Source organism: Scardinius erythrophthalmus, assembly GCF_964197995.2.
Source record: "Scardinius erythrophthalmus genome assembly, chromosome: 15".
Classification (NCBI taxonomy): domain Eukaryota; kingdom Metazoa; phylum Chordata; class Actinopteri; order Cypriniformes; family Leuciscidae; genus Scardinius; species Scardinius erythrophthalmus.
In genome coordinates, this window is record NC_138235.1 from 27360538 (window position 1) to 27377432 (window position 16895).

Here is a 16895-nt window from a genome sequence, read left to right on the forward strand (position 1 = left end):
TAACAGAAGTGCTCAACTGTCATACTTCTATAAAAACCCGTTCACTGAAAAAGTATAGCAAAGAAGCACTGAATGGCTGTTTAAATCAAATGAACTGGTCTAAAGTTTTGCAATGTAATGACGTGGACAGAGCATGGTGCCTATTTAAAAGTATGTTTTTAGAAGCTGTGGATAAAATAGCCCCATATAAAGAAAATAGAATAAGGCAGAGAACAGAACCCTGGGTGAATGATGACGTCCTTGAGGCAATTAGGGTAAGAAATACGAAGTATGGGAAATTCAGAGAAAACAAGGATGAGCAAAGTTGGGCTGATTATAAAAAGGCAAGAAATGAAGTTAATAGATTAGTGGGTAATACTAAAAAGGCATATTTCAATGAAAAAATTGCTGAATATAGAAACGACTCAGGAAAGTTATGGAAATCCCTTAAGCAACTTGGCTACAGTAAAAGGCTAAAAACAAAAAACAGTAATATCACTCTAGATCTTGGCAACAACATTACATCTGAGAAGGAGATGGTGGCAGATAGCTTTAATAAGCATTTCTCATCAGTTGCCAGGAAGCTTGTGGAAAAGTTACCTGGTCAGACTGGTCAATATGGTGAAAGTCATGTGCAGGACTTTTACTCTCAGTTAGGTGTCCGGGCGGGGAGTTTATTTTTTGAAAAGGTGAGGGAGACACTTGTTCTTGAGAAGCTGAAGAGGCTTGATGGCTCTAAAGCCACAGGATTAGATTCAATTCCATCTAAATTCGTGAGGATGCCGCTGAGATTATTACTCCAAGCATTACACATATTATAAACAGGTCGATAGAACAAGGATGCTTCCCCAATGACCTTAAGATTGCCAGAGTGATTCCATTATATAAGAAAGGGAGTAAACTAGACCCTGGTAATTATAGACCTGTCTCAATTCTTGGTTGTCTGTCAAAGATAATTGAAAGGATTATTTTTGAACAGATTGATAATTACTTAAAATCACAAAACCTACTTTATGAGTTTCAGTCTGGCTTTCGGAAATCACATTCTACGGATTCTTGTTTATTGTTTCTAACGGACTATATAAAAAAGGAGGTAGATAATGGAAACTTCTGTGGCATGGTCATGTTAGACTTACAAAAAGCTTTTGATACAGTCGACCATGGTGTCTTAATGTATAAATTGAAAGCCATGGGTTTTAGTGAATTAGCACAGAAATGGGTGGGCTCCTATCTGGAGAATAGAACGCAAGTAGTGGACATTGGGGGGAAAATGTCTCAACCAAAAGGCATGGACTGTGGGGTACCTCAAGGGAGCGTTTTGGGTCCTCTTTTCTTTTTACTATATATAAATGATCTAAAGTCTGCTTGTTCATGCAGTCTTTTTTTATATGCAGATGATTCTGTGATGGTTGTTTCTCACAAGGATAAAAATATGATTGAAAACAAACTTAGCTCAGCACTTCTAAATGTTAGTATGTGGATGGCTGATAACAGATTATCACTTCACTTAGGGAAAACTGAATCCATATTGTTTGGAACAAAGATAAAGTTAAAGAAAGCCTCCAGTTTTAAGGTCCTAGCTGGAGATATTGTAATTACTGCCAAGGAATCAATCAGTTATCTTGGATGTATGTTAGATTGCAATTTATCTGGAGTAGGTCAGGCCCATAAGGTAATTACTAAAGTAAATCAGAGAGTCCGTTTTTTGGCCAGAATATCAAAGTTTTTGGATGAAAAAACAAAGCTAATTCTGGCAGGAGCTTTAATTCAGCCATTTTTTGATTATGCGTGTGGATCATGGTACAATGGTGTCACAGGGAACCTAAAACATAGGCTTCAGACGTCTCAAAATAAATTAATAAGGATAATTTTAGACCTTCCCATAAGAACTCATCTGGAATCTTCCCACTTTGAAAGAGTGGGATGGTTGAAAGTTGAGGATCGCGTGTCTCAGATGCAGCTGGGTATGGTACATAAAATTGTTAATGGAGATTATTATTTTAGAAATTATTTTAAAAGAGTAAGTGAAGGTCACAGTTATTCCACTAGAGGTAGCTCAACAGATTTTGTACCCCCCAGATTTAATACTAATCTGGGTAAACAGTCTTTTCTTTATGCTGGAACTATCCTTTGGAATCGGTTACCTAGTACACTAAAGACTGTACGAAGCATAGGCAGTTTTAAACAGGGTTTGAAAGTATGGCTTAGATGCCAATCATAGTTTTTATTATGTCATAGTCTACTTTTTGTATATTTTTTTGTATAATATGAATGAATTTGTTTAATGTATGAAAAATGATTGATGTGTGAATTGCTGCAACTTGTCCTTTCCCCTTGCCCTTATAGGGACCACAATGGAAATAAGTCTTTGGGCTTTATTGTGTCATCCCTGACTATTTATGTATTTTAATATATGACACAGAGTACTGTTTTCATATTTTTATATTTAAGTGGTCAAATAAAATCAATCAATCAATCAAAGTGATCTAAACATTAAAACATTATTATCTATCTTCAGTGGAAAAATTTCGTCCAATCAATCCATTTTCGGTCCTACCTGCGTGTCAGCCTATGTATTTCTATACCTCCACGCACCTGTTCGCACAGTCATCAGTGTGCTACGTAAGGCTATGCAGAGTTGTAGACAGTCACCGAGCAGCAGCCGCCTTTTACAATTCCTCCAGAACCAAAACAACGAGCTTATGCTGTGTTCATGGCATGTCGTAACCGTAATTATAAGATGGTAACCCGTGACATTTTACCCAGAGCTGTTCACATCCTCAGACTTGGATTTATGCATTTCTCTGCCAGCACTATCAATGCCGAAATGAATCTGCAGCAGTAAGGTGGTAGCTCAGGTCCGAGCTCTGTAAGTTGTTTACGTTCATTATTATTGTAATGTTGTAATTTGGAGAGAAATCTCTGAAGTGAGGGTGGGATCTAATGTTTTCAAAGCTCGCTTGCTATTGCTAGCCTCTCCGAAATTGCCTACCCCACTTTTAAGTGAACAAACAGTTTGGGACACGTGTCAGTATTGGATCCGCGCATTACTGTAAGTCTTAAAGTAACAGCAACCTAATATAGCCGCTGCTGTCTGTGTTGTAAATGTTAAACAACAACAGGGCAAAAAACTATGTATATGTATCTTCATGTTGTATTTATTTGTACTATTGTCATTTGTTTCTTTGTTCTCATTTTATTACTGGCTGTTTACTTCATTACTTAATTACTTGAGATCTTTTTGTACATGGGCTATATTAGGATATATATTAGTTGTTTTTTGTGGTTTGCTTATAAGATTTTGGTCATATTGCTCACACTGATCATGTTATTAAAGCTAGATAGTACAATGTTAGACTAGCCTAGCTAGCTAAATTATAATATTATTATTATTTTTTCCTAGTAGGAAATTCAGACTTTCTGAGTTAGAATGAAATGCAGCATCAGCTATGATTTAAGAACCAGACTGTGTGTGTGTAAATATATATTATAATATTTAATATATAATATAATAATATTTAATAATATATATTATAATATTTAAATACATATTTAATATTTAATTATTTGTTAATGACTAAATTTCTTTTCATATAGTGCTAAACAACAGATTTCCACAATCAAGCTTTTTGGAGCTTGTACGAGATCAGCTAAAATGTGGTTAGTTCAGGAACAAGGTCAGAACACACATTCAATCAATTTGTATCTTGACATCGTCACTGCAATTGTAACATGTCCTCCACATATCATGAGAAAAGCACATCCACATCACATTCCTCTGAATCCCTTAGTATGGAGTCCAAGTGTGAGCATTTTAGTTACATAAACAGTTTAAAATGTTTCAATCAAATATTTTGATTCATAATTTAAATTGACTGATGTTAATTTAAATTAAATTAACATCAGTCATTTGTTATGTAAAATAGTCTGTGTTTATGGAATAACTGATTGCACTCCTCCTAGCTTATAACAGACTCTAAAATGCAAGTTACACTTGGTGAGTCTCCCACAATAAGGGCAGGGTAGAAAATGAAACCAGTCAGAGGCCACACATATCTTATTGTTCACACAATATAGACATCATACACATATGTGCAAGAATTGGAAACCAGGTTAATTTAGAAAGAGATCTGCTTGAATATCATAGATCAATAATCCTTGTTATTGATTGATTCTGGCTAGTCGTTTCCATTCAAACACTTAAACCATACAAGGAGGGATATGGCCTCTGTTATTTTTACAAAAGGAACTCACTATTGATTGCATACAAGGGGGAAGACAAAAAAGTATAAATATTTGCACAGTACTGGTTATTTTTAAAGCCAGTTTTATCATTCTTGATGGCAGATATTTAAGCATCTCAGGGTCACACAGAGATCTAGCATTTTTGCATGGCTATGCATGGGTGATAGATCTTAAAGAGGTGATGTAATCTTAAGAAATAACACGATTTAGATACAAAGAATAAATATTACATAAGCAGTTATATTCAAGATAAGCACACTGTTATTCTTCTAGCTTCACCCCTGCATAACAGCTTCACTCTTCATATAAAATACCATATTTGACTCTTCTCTGCCCAAAACATTCACATCTTGTTGAAAAATAAAGCATCCTGTTTTTGTGTTTTTTTTAACCATATAACACATCTGTATAGAAACAGGACAGTGTGCAGATATTTGTCTTTTCATCTCCCTGCTACACCATTTTATTTTAAACTGACAGCTCAAAGAAAGTACTACACCAGTGTTCAGCTATTTTTAAGCCATCTTTTAAACTTACCTTGCTGTGACTGGCAAACGTTATTGTGAGGTCTATGAATATGCAGAGTTTATACTGTCTGAAATGCCACAGAATTCATTTTATCAGTTTAAACAAAGCTCCTAAAGTCCCTTTAAGACAAGCCAGGTCACTCGACGACCATATACAGGTAACGCCCACTGCGGATCATTTTTGATGTAGGTAAAAGACATATAGCTCCTATCTACTTAAATGGGAAAAGAGAGAAATGTCCAAAGTTGTTTGTCAAAACCACAACATTTTAAATAGGCAATTCAATTCTCAAGTTAAATAAAAACGAAAATCATGTCAGCAAAAATCATATATTTAATCATATATAACAAAGTATTTCTGTCTGGTTCAGTTAGTGTGCATGTAAAAAAAGAACTCTGACAAAAAGGCAATCTTTTAACTGAAAGGCGGGACTTTAATTCCTACTCTTCTTTCATTTCTGCTTTTCTGTGCTAATATATTTAAATTACACTTTTCATTAGTATTACACATTTTACAGTCAGACTGCAAATTCATTAACAGAAATGAGAATCATACAGCTCATCAATCAGAGTTTTTAATCGTTAACTTCTACTAGCTCCCAACCACTTTCTAACACCTTTTAAACTAGCCTCAACACAAAGTGACAACAAATCTCTCATCTCTCCCATGGTCAAAAAATAAAATAAAATAAAATAATCCCTTTGAATTTTTTTTGATGTTGTCCAAAGCAGCCATATTGTGTGACGTGGCCCCACCCATAGTGCACTGTTGCAAAATCTCGCTCCACAGAGCTTTATATTAGAAATGAATATTTTCTGCTTGGTACTGCATTTTGCTGTTCCAGTTTTGACTCAATTTACCACTAGTCAGATTTTGCTTTTGGCAGGATGGGACCCATCAACAAGATGTGTATGTCAAGGGCATTTAGTAAACAGACAACAAACATAGCACGATTGAAGTAGTAGACTTACGTCAACAATGAAGAAGTCCAGCCAGCACCAAGCGTTGGTGAAGTACTTGACAAAACCGTAGGCTACCCACTTTAACAACATCTCCAATATGAAGATGTAGGTAAAGACCTTGTCAGCATACTCCAGAATGATACGAATAGTCTTCCTCTGTTCAATGTACACATCCTCAAAAGCCTGCAGCACATAACACATGGATGCATTAACACCACAAGTACTATCAACTGCTCACAATACCTCTCAGTGGAATTCATTTCAAATGAAAAACTAAAATCTAATGAAAATCTAATCTCTTAAAAGAAGAGAATTAAGTAATACTTCAGTTGAAAGGTAATAAAAATAAATAATAAAAAATAATAATAATATGCACAACAATATCTGGGAAAACAACTGAACAGAAGGCTACTTTGCAATAATTTAAGTTAAAAACACAGGTTAGAGTCAGCTTTTAAAATGCATCTGTATAAGGAAAGGTCGTTGATTCTATTACATTCCTTTTTTGGCAACATTAGCTGTGCTAAAGACAGGAACATTTCCAGTGCCAGAAATAGATCCAATTGGATGAATAGTACAGTCCATTAATCACATCACCCAGCTCTGGCGCCAGGTCTCTACAATGCCTGCTTGAACTTCACATTAACCTCAACTGGACATTAATGCAGTGGTCAGATAGAATCCAAACAGAATCCAAAATATACTGCAAATAAGTTGCTACAGGTATTTACATTTTTTTATTTGTTGTCAAGTACAGTCAACTACAGTAAACTACAGTAAATCATGCAATATCTTTCCAAGTACACACTGCAAAGTTTCGGGATTGACAACTGCATTATCAATCCATGTGTGTACGGAACTTGACATCGTCATAATAAAATTTTTTGGCATCCACTTTTTTTAACAAATGTAATATTACAGCTACCAGACTCTTTATTTTCTGCAGTTTTAACAAAACCGCCGTAGGCAGAGGCATTCTGTTTTGACTATGTTTGGAAGGCTGCTTTGCAGCACGCTCCCTTGAAGTGCGTTTTTGGGATTGTTGTTTGGTCTTGGCTCATAAAGTAATCAAGTTTATGTGCTCCATTAAAGTGTGCAGGTGTGGGTCATGATATTTTGGTATTGTTTTTTTCAGTATAAAGCATTTTGCTTCATTTTGGTTTATTATGGGCTTGTTCTTGCTTGCTGATCTGGCAACATAAACAAGTCAAGGCTCACACCTATTTCCCTGTGACCTACTTGCACCACACACACAGAAAAGAGACATATCTCTGACGAGCATTTAAATACATCATTAACAACTAGTTGTTCAGTTCGGTTCTGTACACACTAATTTTCTAATCGTTAATGCGGTTGTCAATACCTGCATTTTTCGGGAGTTAATTCAATTGTAAAATGTGGCTGTCACACTGCCCAAAGTATACTTCGGCCGCCCACATCCATGTGATGTAATTTTAGTCATCAGGAGGAGCCCACTTTTTGTGACCGAGGGGACAGTGCGCGTACAACAGTGCAAGTACGAGTGACTTGAGCGCTTTGAAAACAAATCCACTAGATAGTGTGCGCTGCCAAACGTGTATTTCCACACTCACGGCCAAAGTTGTATACTTTGAAAGGATCACACACTCAACTGTGCGTGAGACGGAGTGGAACGTGGAAAATGAAGTATACCCGGGCCTTAACTTATTGAACTGTGTGTACAGAAGAGGATCAAGCACTAAAAATTGAACTTGCAACCAAATTTAGCTCTATAAAGTGTATCCGGAAAGTATTCACAGCGCTTTACTTTTTCCACATTTTGTTATGTTACAGCCTTATTCCAAAATGGATTAAAATCATTATTTTACTCAAAATTCTACAAACAATACCCCATTATGACAACATGAAAAAAGTTTGTTTGAAATCTTTGCTAATTTATTAAAAATAAAAACCGAAAAAAATCACATGTACAAAAGTATTCACAGCCTTTGCCATGACACTCGAAATTGAGCTCAAAATTGAGCTCAGGTGCATCCTGTTTCCACAGGTCATCCTTGAGATGTTTCTACAACTTGATTAGAGTCCACCTGTGGTAAATTCAGTTGATTGGACATGATTTGGAAAGGCACACACCTGTCTATATAAGGTCCCACAGTTAACAGTGCATGTCAGAACACAAACCAAGCTATCAAGTCCAAGGATTTGTCTGTAGACCTCTGAGACAGGATTGTATTAAGGCACATATCTGGGGAAGGGTATGGAAAATGTTGCCAAAAGTAGGGCTGGGCATCGTTCAGAATCTTTCGATCCGGTGCCAATTTCGATACCTCAGTTTCGATACCGATTCCTAACGATACTTTTTTCGATACCATATAATATGTTTTCAAATTAATTTCAACATCAACAAAAATACATTAAACACAAAGCTTTTTTTTCCACCTTAATTGTGAATCAAAACAGTTATCAAAATAAAAAAATTCTGGTAAAACTGCTCACTCAGTAAGGCCATGTCCACACTAATAGCCTACGTTTTCGTTTGAAAACGTATATTTTTCTCTCCGTTTTGGCCTTCCGTCCACACTGAGACGGCGTTTTTATGCTGAGACAGAATTTAGGCTACTCACATTTGCTGTCCTGCGGCAATACATGAAAGCAGTTGCGTTTTAGACCAAACATATGATGACTGCGTTCGACCTGGACCGCATCAGTGGATGGTGAGTTATTTTACAAAAAATTATCCTGTCAGAAGAATTGCGCGATAACTTCATTATTTATTTTTCCATCTGAATCATATCAGTGACCTTTTGTGGGGTTTTACGCATGCGCAGTAAATGTGAATTTGACGTTTCTCAAAAGTTTCTTATCCACACTGAAACGTCCGAAAACGCTAGTGTGGACGGGGAGCGTTTATAAACGAAAACGCCGTTTTCAAATGTATCCGGATTAATGTAGACGTAGCCAAACATTAATAAAATGACTGCCTGTCAGTAGTCAGTCGGTCATCAGGGCAGAGAAACCACCATTGTGGCTGCTTGTCTAGTAGGCTAGGAAGTGTAACGTCAACAGCACCGCGACCGCGACCGGACAGATAAGCTTGCGCTTGCGCGCTCAGATGCTTTTGGAACTGAAATTTGGAACCGAAATTTGGCACCGAAAGATAAAGAATTTTTCGATACTCATAGGATCGAAGTATTTTTTTCGATACCATAAAAGTATCGACGTTCGGTACCCAGCCCTAGCCAAAAGGCACCTGAAGGACTCTCAGACCATGAGAAACAAAATTATCTGGTCTGATGAAAAAAATATATTGAACTCTTTGGCCTGAATGGCAAGCATCATGTCTGGAGGAAAGCAGGCACCACTCATCAACTTGCCAATACCATCCCTACAGTGAAGCATGGTGGTGGCAGCATCATGCTGTGGCAATGTTTTTCAGTGGCAGGAACTGGGAGACTAGTCAGGATCGAGGGAAAGATGAATGCAGCAAAGTACAGAGATATCCTTGATGAAAACCTGCTCCAGAGTGCTCTGGACCTCAGACTGGGGTGACGGTTCATCTTCCAACAGGACAACGACCCTTAGCACACAGCCAAAATAACAAAGGAGTGGCTATAGGACAACTCTGTGAATGTCCTTGAGTGGCCCAGCCAGAGCCCAGACTTGAACCCGATTGAACATCTCTGGAGAGATCTGAAAATGGCTGTGCTGCATAGATGAATGGGAGAAACTGCCCAAAAATAGGTGTGCCAAGCTTCTAGCATTATACTCAAAAGACTTGAGACTGTAATTGGTACCAACAAAGTACCAAAATAATTTGTGCTTCAACAAAGTATTGAGCAAAGGCTGTGAATACTTATGTACAGTACAGTACATGTGCTTTTTTTTCGCTTTTTTTTTTTTTTTTTTATAAATTTGCAAAGATTTCAAACAAACTTCTTTCATGTTGTCATTATGGGGTATTGTTTGTAGAATTTTGAGGAAAATAATACATTTAATCCATTTTGGAATAAGGCTGTAACATAAATAAAATGTGGAATAAGTACGCGCTGTGAATACTTTCCGGATGCACTGTACAAGGCCTTTAAGCTGTATTTTTCTACTCAAGTAATTCATTGCAGAACAAAATACTTATGCTATGATCCTTTTAAGAAAGTCGTGTTTGTGTACATTCTCACCAATGCTCCACTGCTGAGGAGGATCATAAAGATGATGAGGGTTTCAAACCAGTTGTGCTCCACAATGAGATAGCAGGTCTTCCGGAGGAGCCACCAATTCTTACCCCAGCCCTCCGTGATGGGCACATCACAACACTTGTATCGGGCCACACAAGCTGCAAAAATTGCACACATTATATTTGTTCTCACAATTCTTTACACTTTCTATATATATATATATATATAAGTACAAATTTGCAAACAGAGAAATACAAAAAATGCATGAGCCATTTTACCTTCGGTCCAGCAAGCTTCTGGGTCAACGTATTCCTCTACCGCCTCCACCACCACCGCTTCCTCTACCTCTGGTTTAATATCTATGGTGCTGCCCTCTGATGAGCTGATGTCATCCAACTCATCGAGAAAAGACAGAGGTCACAAGAAGTGTTAAAAAAAAAATTTAAAGAGCAAAGCAAAAATACTGAAAAAAAATAATTTTGTAGTTGGTCTCTGGCACTATTAAAAAAATTAAGCCAATCTTGGTCAGGATGCTCAAACAAACAGAGCAATCAATAACATGAGTGTTTGACCAATGGAAGACAAGAAGTGTTTGTAAACGCCTAGAAATGATACACTTAACTTTAAGAATGAAACAACAAGAGTCTGTATTCATGTTTCACAATACAGAGTTCTTAATGGCCTACCTACATTTGAACATCATTTTGAAACAATATACCACACTTTACTGCAAAAATCTGCAAATACCTCCATTTAGAATCACTGAGCATTTACTCCTGAGACCAAATCAATAACCACAGGAATTACATTTCACCCACTAGCATCTAGGGAAAACCCTGAAAGCATCACAGCATCAGCTCCTTTGCATACTCACTTCTTTGCTGCCCTCTGCCTCAGACTCGCTGCTGAAATCTTCAGTGTTGAGATTCTCAAAGTCAGACTCGCCCACAGCAATAGGCACACATACCGTCAGATTGGGGTTGTGGATGAAGGACATGTGGTCATCATCAATCATGTACTTGCCCACACTACTGCCGATACCACTGGTGGTTCCATTGCCATTTTTCTGATAATCCATGTCACGACTGATGTCCACGCCCGTGTGATTGGCAATGCAGTTTAGCTTTCGGTCGTACATGTCATCTAGTGGCTTGGCCTCATCAGTGACCTTCCTCCTGAGGATGATGTTGACCAGTTCTCGAGCTTTGATCTTCCCCCAGGCAATTCCCTTCTTAATGCGGATAACTGCAATCTGCAGGTTGTTCATCTCACCATCGTCATCAGAAGCTGCCAAGTTGTCTGCGCTGAACGAGCTCAGCAGCAAGGCAAGGAACAGATTCAAGACCTGATCAGCGTGAGAGAAAAGTAGTATAAAAAAAGTAGTCTCAAACTAATATTTCAGTTCAAAACCTAAACAGCTGCCTTTGGAGCAGTGTATGCATCATTTATATACTGAAGCATCTGAAATGTATTTTATATACATTTTATTTAAAAAATATAATATAAACATTGTTTTTTATTTTATTTTCATAATATTAATAAAATAATATTATAATATTAAATGGATAATAAAATATAATATTATATATATATATATATATATATATATATATATATATATATATATATATACACACACACACACAATACATATATTACACATATATTGGGATGAAAAAAAGATTATATTAAGAACTTTTTCATGTATATAATTTCATTCCATATATTTTATAATTAAAATAAAATACATATTTCATAATATACACACATATTATATTAGTGTGTAACATCGTAACATTCAACTCTATTGAAATGCTTGCAAATGAATAACATTTCCATGATCAGTTATGAGTTATGAAGATGGATAGGATGCTGCCACACTAAGTTATGGAACAGATTTTGTATGTTTATCGCCATATAAGTACAACTCAGCTTAGATTTCACAACAAAAATGCATTTTCTGCATCAAAGCACACTTACCACCAAATTCCCTATGACCATGACCATCATGAAGACAATGAGACACATGGCTTGTCCAGCCACCTCCATACAGTCCCACATGGTCTCGATCCACTCTCCACATAACACCCGGAACACAATTAGGAAAGAGTGAAAGAAGTCATTCATGTGCCAGCGGGGAAGCTCACAATCCTGAGAGATCTTACACACACAGTCCTTGTAGCTCTTCCCAAACAGCTGCATGCCCACCACGGCGAAGATGAAGACGATGATGGCCAACACCAGGGTCAGGTTCCCCAAAGCTCCGACTGAGTTACCAATGATCTTTATCAGCATGTTGAGGGTGGGCCATGACTTAGCCAGCTTAAACACTCTCAGCTGTTGTAAGTGACAGAAAGGAGGATTAAAATACCATGAGCATTCAATATTTGTCTTTGAATGTGTGCTGTTGAAAACAAAGAGCAAATTTACGGCACTTATTCATTATGTCTTATTCACTAACCACCCACAATCCAGTTTAACCAGACGCTGAATGCATTGAACGAATGTTGCTCTGTATTTAAATTAAATAACTGTCATTCTTTTCAGTTCAAACACACCTCCTTTCTGTGTAAATTAGACTTATTATACTCACTATCTGCCTGATGCAATTAACGTTGTTCTATTGCCGCCCGCGTAAAGAAGGTGCTCAACAGAATTTTATTTAAGAGAGATGTGTTTATACTGTTTTTATTGGGAATTGAAGTAGTAATTCATCAAATGATAATAAAATGATGGAAAAGTTATAACTGACATACTGTATATACAGGCATACAGTGTGGGTGACCACACTTTAAGCAATTCCTCTAGGTCAATGAGTTGAGCAGGAAAGCTGCAACATCATGAAAGTAGCAAAAGATCATTTCTTCAGCGTTGTGATTTACATCCGAGTGAAATTAATTATTGAAAAATAAAAAACAATATAATATAGGACAGCGACTTGGTTCTCTACATCAGTTGTTGATTCGGTAGAGGCAGATCTGAATGTGAGCTTTAGTTAACTGTAAAAAAGGGGGCGGGGTTTAAGTCGATTAAATGGCATACATCACCAGAGAGAAGTCTGATGTTTCACTGGAAGATCGAGTTAAGAAATCTTGATTAAAAATTATATGGTCAAAAAAAAGAAACATATGCATGGATGAATCACTCAACTACAAAATAGGGTGAATATCCATTTCATGTCAAATAATTTGTTACCAGATTCACATAATTAACAAGCATTACATTATTAATACATTGAAATTCTGAAGCAATAAAAAGGTTTACCAATCGGAAGGATCTCAGCACAGAAAGACCTTCCACATCAGCCAAGCCCAACTCCATCAAACTCAAGCTCACAATGAAGCCATCGAATATATTCCAGCCCTCTTGGAAGTAGTAGTATGGGTCCATTGCAACCAGTTTAGCAAACATTTCGGCAGTGAAGATACCAGTAAACACCTACAAAGAAAAAAATAAAATTTAGGCGGACTGCTGACAAAAAGACTACTTTGAGACTTATTAATCTTATGTTGTTAATTTCACATGCCAGACTAATTTATAAAAGCAATCTGATATCAACCAACTTATAATCAGCTCTTTCCTGACATTGCATGACACCTAGCAGTGCCCAATCCTGGCCTACACATTCACAATAATGTCCTGACAAATCAACACAAGAATCTGTGGCGTTCAAAGTGTCAAACAGATCATCCTGCTGTCAAGGGTGAAGGGTACAGTTAATCACCCTGCAGGCGGGCGATCTGGGGGAGGGTACATGGTGACCTTGACTCCAGGAGGCCTGCCATGTGTCTGCACAGTCAGCGAACGTGACTCACGCTGCCGCCTGCACAGCCACGACCTGCTCCATTCCAGTACGCCCCCTGCTACCATGACAACAGAGCGAACACAGGTGTACTGAACCAGTTTAAATACTTGCATCATTATTTCACCATGTCAGCACAGCTGAAATTACATTGAGAGAGGCCTCACTATAAGAGGCATGCATATGATTTACTCCATTAAGCAGGTCACATGACTTTGGAAATAATGATTTGTGGTCAGTGTACGGCACCGCACTGACAGTGAGAATTTATGAGCCCTAACAGTTTCGCCATCACTTGGCTACGTAATATAAAAAGCAATTTGGTTCAATGATTCATGAGTGGGAAAAGATAATCTGCTCTTCTCTACCAGGTTTGAGCTCCAGAACTGTGAAACCACCACCATTTTAGAGCCGCTCATTGATTAGGCTACATGAAATATTTATGTTGGCTCTGCACCACCACACTCAGCCAATAGCTTAGCACTGTCTTTACGCCATGCATAAAAATGGCTTTGAGTGTTCCAACAACATCCCTACAGAGACTACAAAAATATAAGCCATGGGGGAGGGGGACCATTTCACTAAGTGATGAAAGAATTCTTCATATTCTAATTTAAAGACTCTCAGGAAAAAGGGGGGTGAGAAAGAATTTCTAGAGGGTTTATGTAGAATCCTCACCAGGTTTCCGACACTCAGAACATGCTCAAATTGCGGCGTCATAGGGTAATGCTCCATGGCCATAAAGAGAGTATTCAGCACAATACAAATGGTGATAGCCAAGTCCACAAAAGGGTCCATCACAATCAAGTTCACAATCTCTTTAATCTTCATCCAAACGGGGCCACACTCCCAGATAAGAAATGTGTTGGCGAATTTGTACCAGCATGGTGGACAATTCCTCTGAGACTCTTCCAGTTCTGGAAGTAAAGAATACGATTATGGTAACCATGATAACTATGAAATTCCTTCTGTTTAAAAAAAAGCAAGACATTCCTTAGGTTACAAGATGTGAACATACCCTCAACCAATGTGTTGGTTAACGCACTCATCACACTGTTGGCTCGTTCCTTGCGCCCAAAAGATGTGTTAAGCTGCTCTATGGAAACCATTAGAGAGCCTGAGAGTTTCTTCTTGATTTCAAGATCAGAATTTGGCTGTCAGGAGGAAAACAATGAGGGTAAACAGACCCATCACAACATTATAGTGCAGCTAGTGGCTAGAAGAAACCATCACAGAGCTAGTCAGAGAAAGGTTGGCTAAGAAAAGAGTAACATTTTTGACAATTGACACATTTTGTCCAAAGGAACCATTTTCATTTGAATGCATTAAAGCGGAAACATGCTGGACTCTCACAGGAGAGAAGGTAGGGCGGAGATACATTTGTCATTAGTGTTTGTACGAAACATAAGCACGTTATTAACATGCTACATGTTATCAAATTGCTCAAATATTAAACATCAGGACGTATTTGCAATCTATTGGGCATTTGAAATAGTCAAGTATATGTTTTATAAACTGGGCTTAAAATATCCAAAATGCTGGAAAGGCTATGAATTAGTAACTTATTCAAGTTCATCACATTATAAATCAGCCATTGTCCTCCGCTCTCTTCCTCCCCTCATCTGAAGCCCCTGCATCTCCATCTTTTAGGAGATCCAGTCAGCATGCATCTGCATGCATTCAGACAAAGAATTCAAGAGAGGAAAAGAACAAACATCATGATCCATTAACCTCATGAAGCATTGAAGATCTGAAGGTAAACCAGAGCTCTTTAAGATTCATTAAGCTAGCAGACTACCATGCTAACTACAATACTTCAATATAGATGCAAAAGTACTGATCATCAAAAAAAACTATAATGAAGAAACACTATAGAAAAATTATATACAACACAAAAAAAAGGAGGAAAAACAATGTAGATGAAGAGAAAATATGAAAAGAGAACTGAAGGCTGGAGGGTGTAAGCGGCGGAATCATTTCATGGTTAATTCACCTTTACATGAATGTAAACCAAAATATAATTTCAAAGGATAATGAGTTGACATGTACTTTAAAAAGAACACACTAAAAACTTAAAATGAATTGAGAGTGGGAGTGAATGTGTAATAAGATGATGATATGAATACTGATTCCCCAAGAAATGAACATGACTACTAAAACGTTAGTTACCATTATCAAATTTGGGCTCAGTAACATTTTTAAAATAAATTAATAATATAATTCAGAAAGGATGGATTCAGTTGATCAAAAGTGACAGTAAAGACAATAATGTTGCAAAAGATTTCTATTTCAAATAAATGCATTAGTGTCCGGCAGTGTTGTGTAAACACAGCGCAGCGCTTCCGGGTTCTACGTCAGAACGCAGGCTCAGTATTGGCCGGATACGTCATGGTGCTCACGTGAACAGCGTCAGAGACTGACACGGAAGAGAAGAAATTGTTGACTAAAGTCATTATTTTCTTTTTTTTGCACACAAAAAGTATCCTCGTCTCTTCATAACATTAAGGTTGAACCACTGATTGAGTAAATGATGACAGAAATAAAAGTTTTGGCTGAACTAACCCTTTAAGTTTTGCCATCACAGAGATAAATTACATTTTTAAATATATTAAAATGAAATTGTAATAAATAAACTAAATTAAATAAACAATTACATTGTAATTGCTGTAATATTACTGTTTTTACTGTAGTTTTGATCAGCCTTTCAAAAACAGTAAAAAAAATCTTACCAACCCAAAACTTTTTAACAGTAGTGTATGAAACGTACTCGGTTACTAACGTAACCTCGGTTCTCTCTAGAAGAGGGAACGAGTACTGCGTTTTATCAAAACGCTACGGGAAAAGTCTCTTTTCACGAAACACTGAAGCAAAAATTATCCTTTAATTTTCATATATGTAAAACGCGTTGCGGCAGCAGCAGACAGCTATGGCGAGACGGCTTGTTCGCTCATTGGCTGCTCTGCGGCAACTGCTTAAGCCTATCGAGCGAGGCCTGAGATGACATCAGGCCAATGAGGGCGCTTCGCGCCCTCCTCGCCACTTCCCGCCGAAACGGGCGTGGCTTACCTCTATAAAAGGAGCTCGAGAAGGCTGACTCACTTGATTTTGATCGCCGAAGCGAACCAGAGTGAACCGTACGCACGGCAGAGAACGCAGTACTCGTTCCCTCTTCTAGAGAGAACCGAGGTTACGTTAGTAACCGAGTACGTTCTCTTACGAGAGTCCTCT

The 16895-nt window shown here is 37.5% G+C and overlaps 1 protein-coding gene across 9 annotated transcripts in view; it reads right to left on the reverse strand.

Moving 5' to 3' along the window:
• scn8aa (sodium channel, voltage gated, type VIII, alpha subunit a) overlaps nucleotides 1-16895 on the reverse strand; it is a gene marked incomplete at its 5' end in the record, with an annotated part of 62952 nt that overhangs the window by 11821 nt on the left and 34236 nt on the right. For 6 of the 9 annotated variants that reach the window (XM_081387565.1, XM_081387567.1, XM_081387563.1 and 3 more), the window contains 8 exons: nucleotides 5724-5897; nucleotides 9869-10023; nucleotides 10144-10261; nucleotides 10740-11210; nucleotides 11846-12202; nucleotides 13130-13303; nucleotides 14346-14584; nucleotides 14686-14821. In XM_081387565.1, coding sequence (XP_081243691.1) covers nucleotides 5724-5897; nucleotides 9869-10023; nucleotides 10144-10261; nucleotides 10740-11210; nucleotides 11846-12202; nucleotides 13130-13303; nucleotides 14346-14584; nucleotides 14686-14821 — 1824 coding nt within the window. The remainder of the gene's footprint in view (nucleotides 1-5723; nucleotides 5898-9868; nucleotides 10024-10143; nucleotides 10262-10739; nucleotides 11211-11845; nucleotides 12203-13129; nucleotides 13304-14345; nucleotides 14585-14685; nucleotides 14822-16895) is intronic. The other 3 variants (XM_081387562.1, XM_081387566.1, XM_081387561.1) reach the window with 1 other exon arrangement.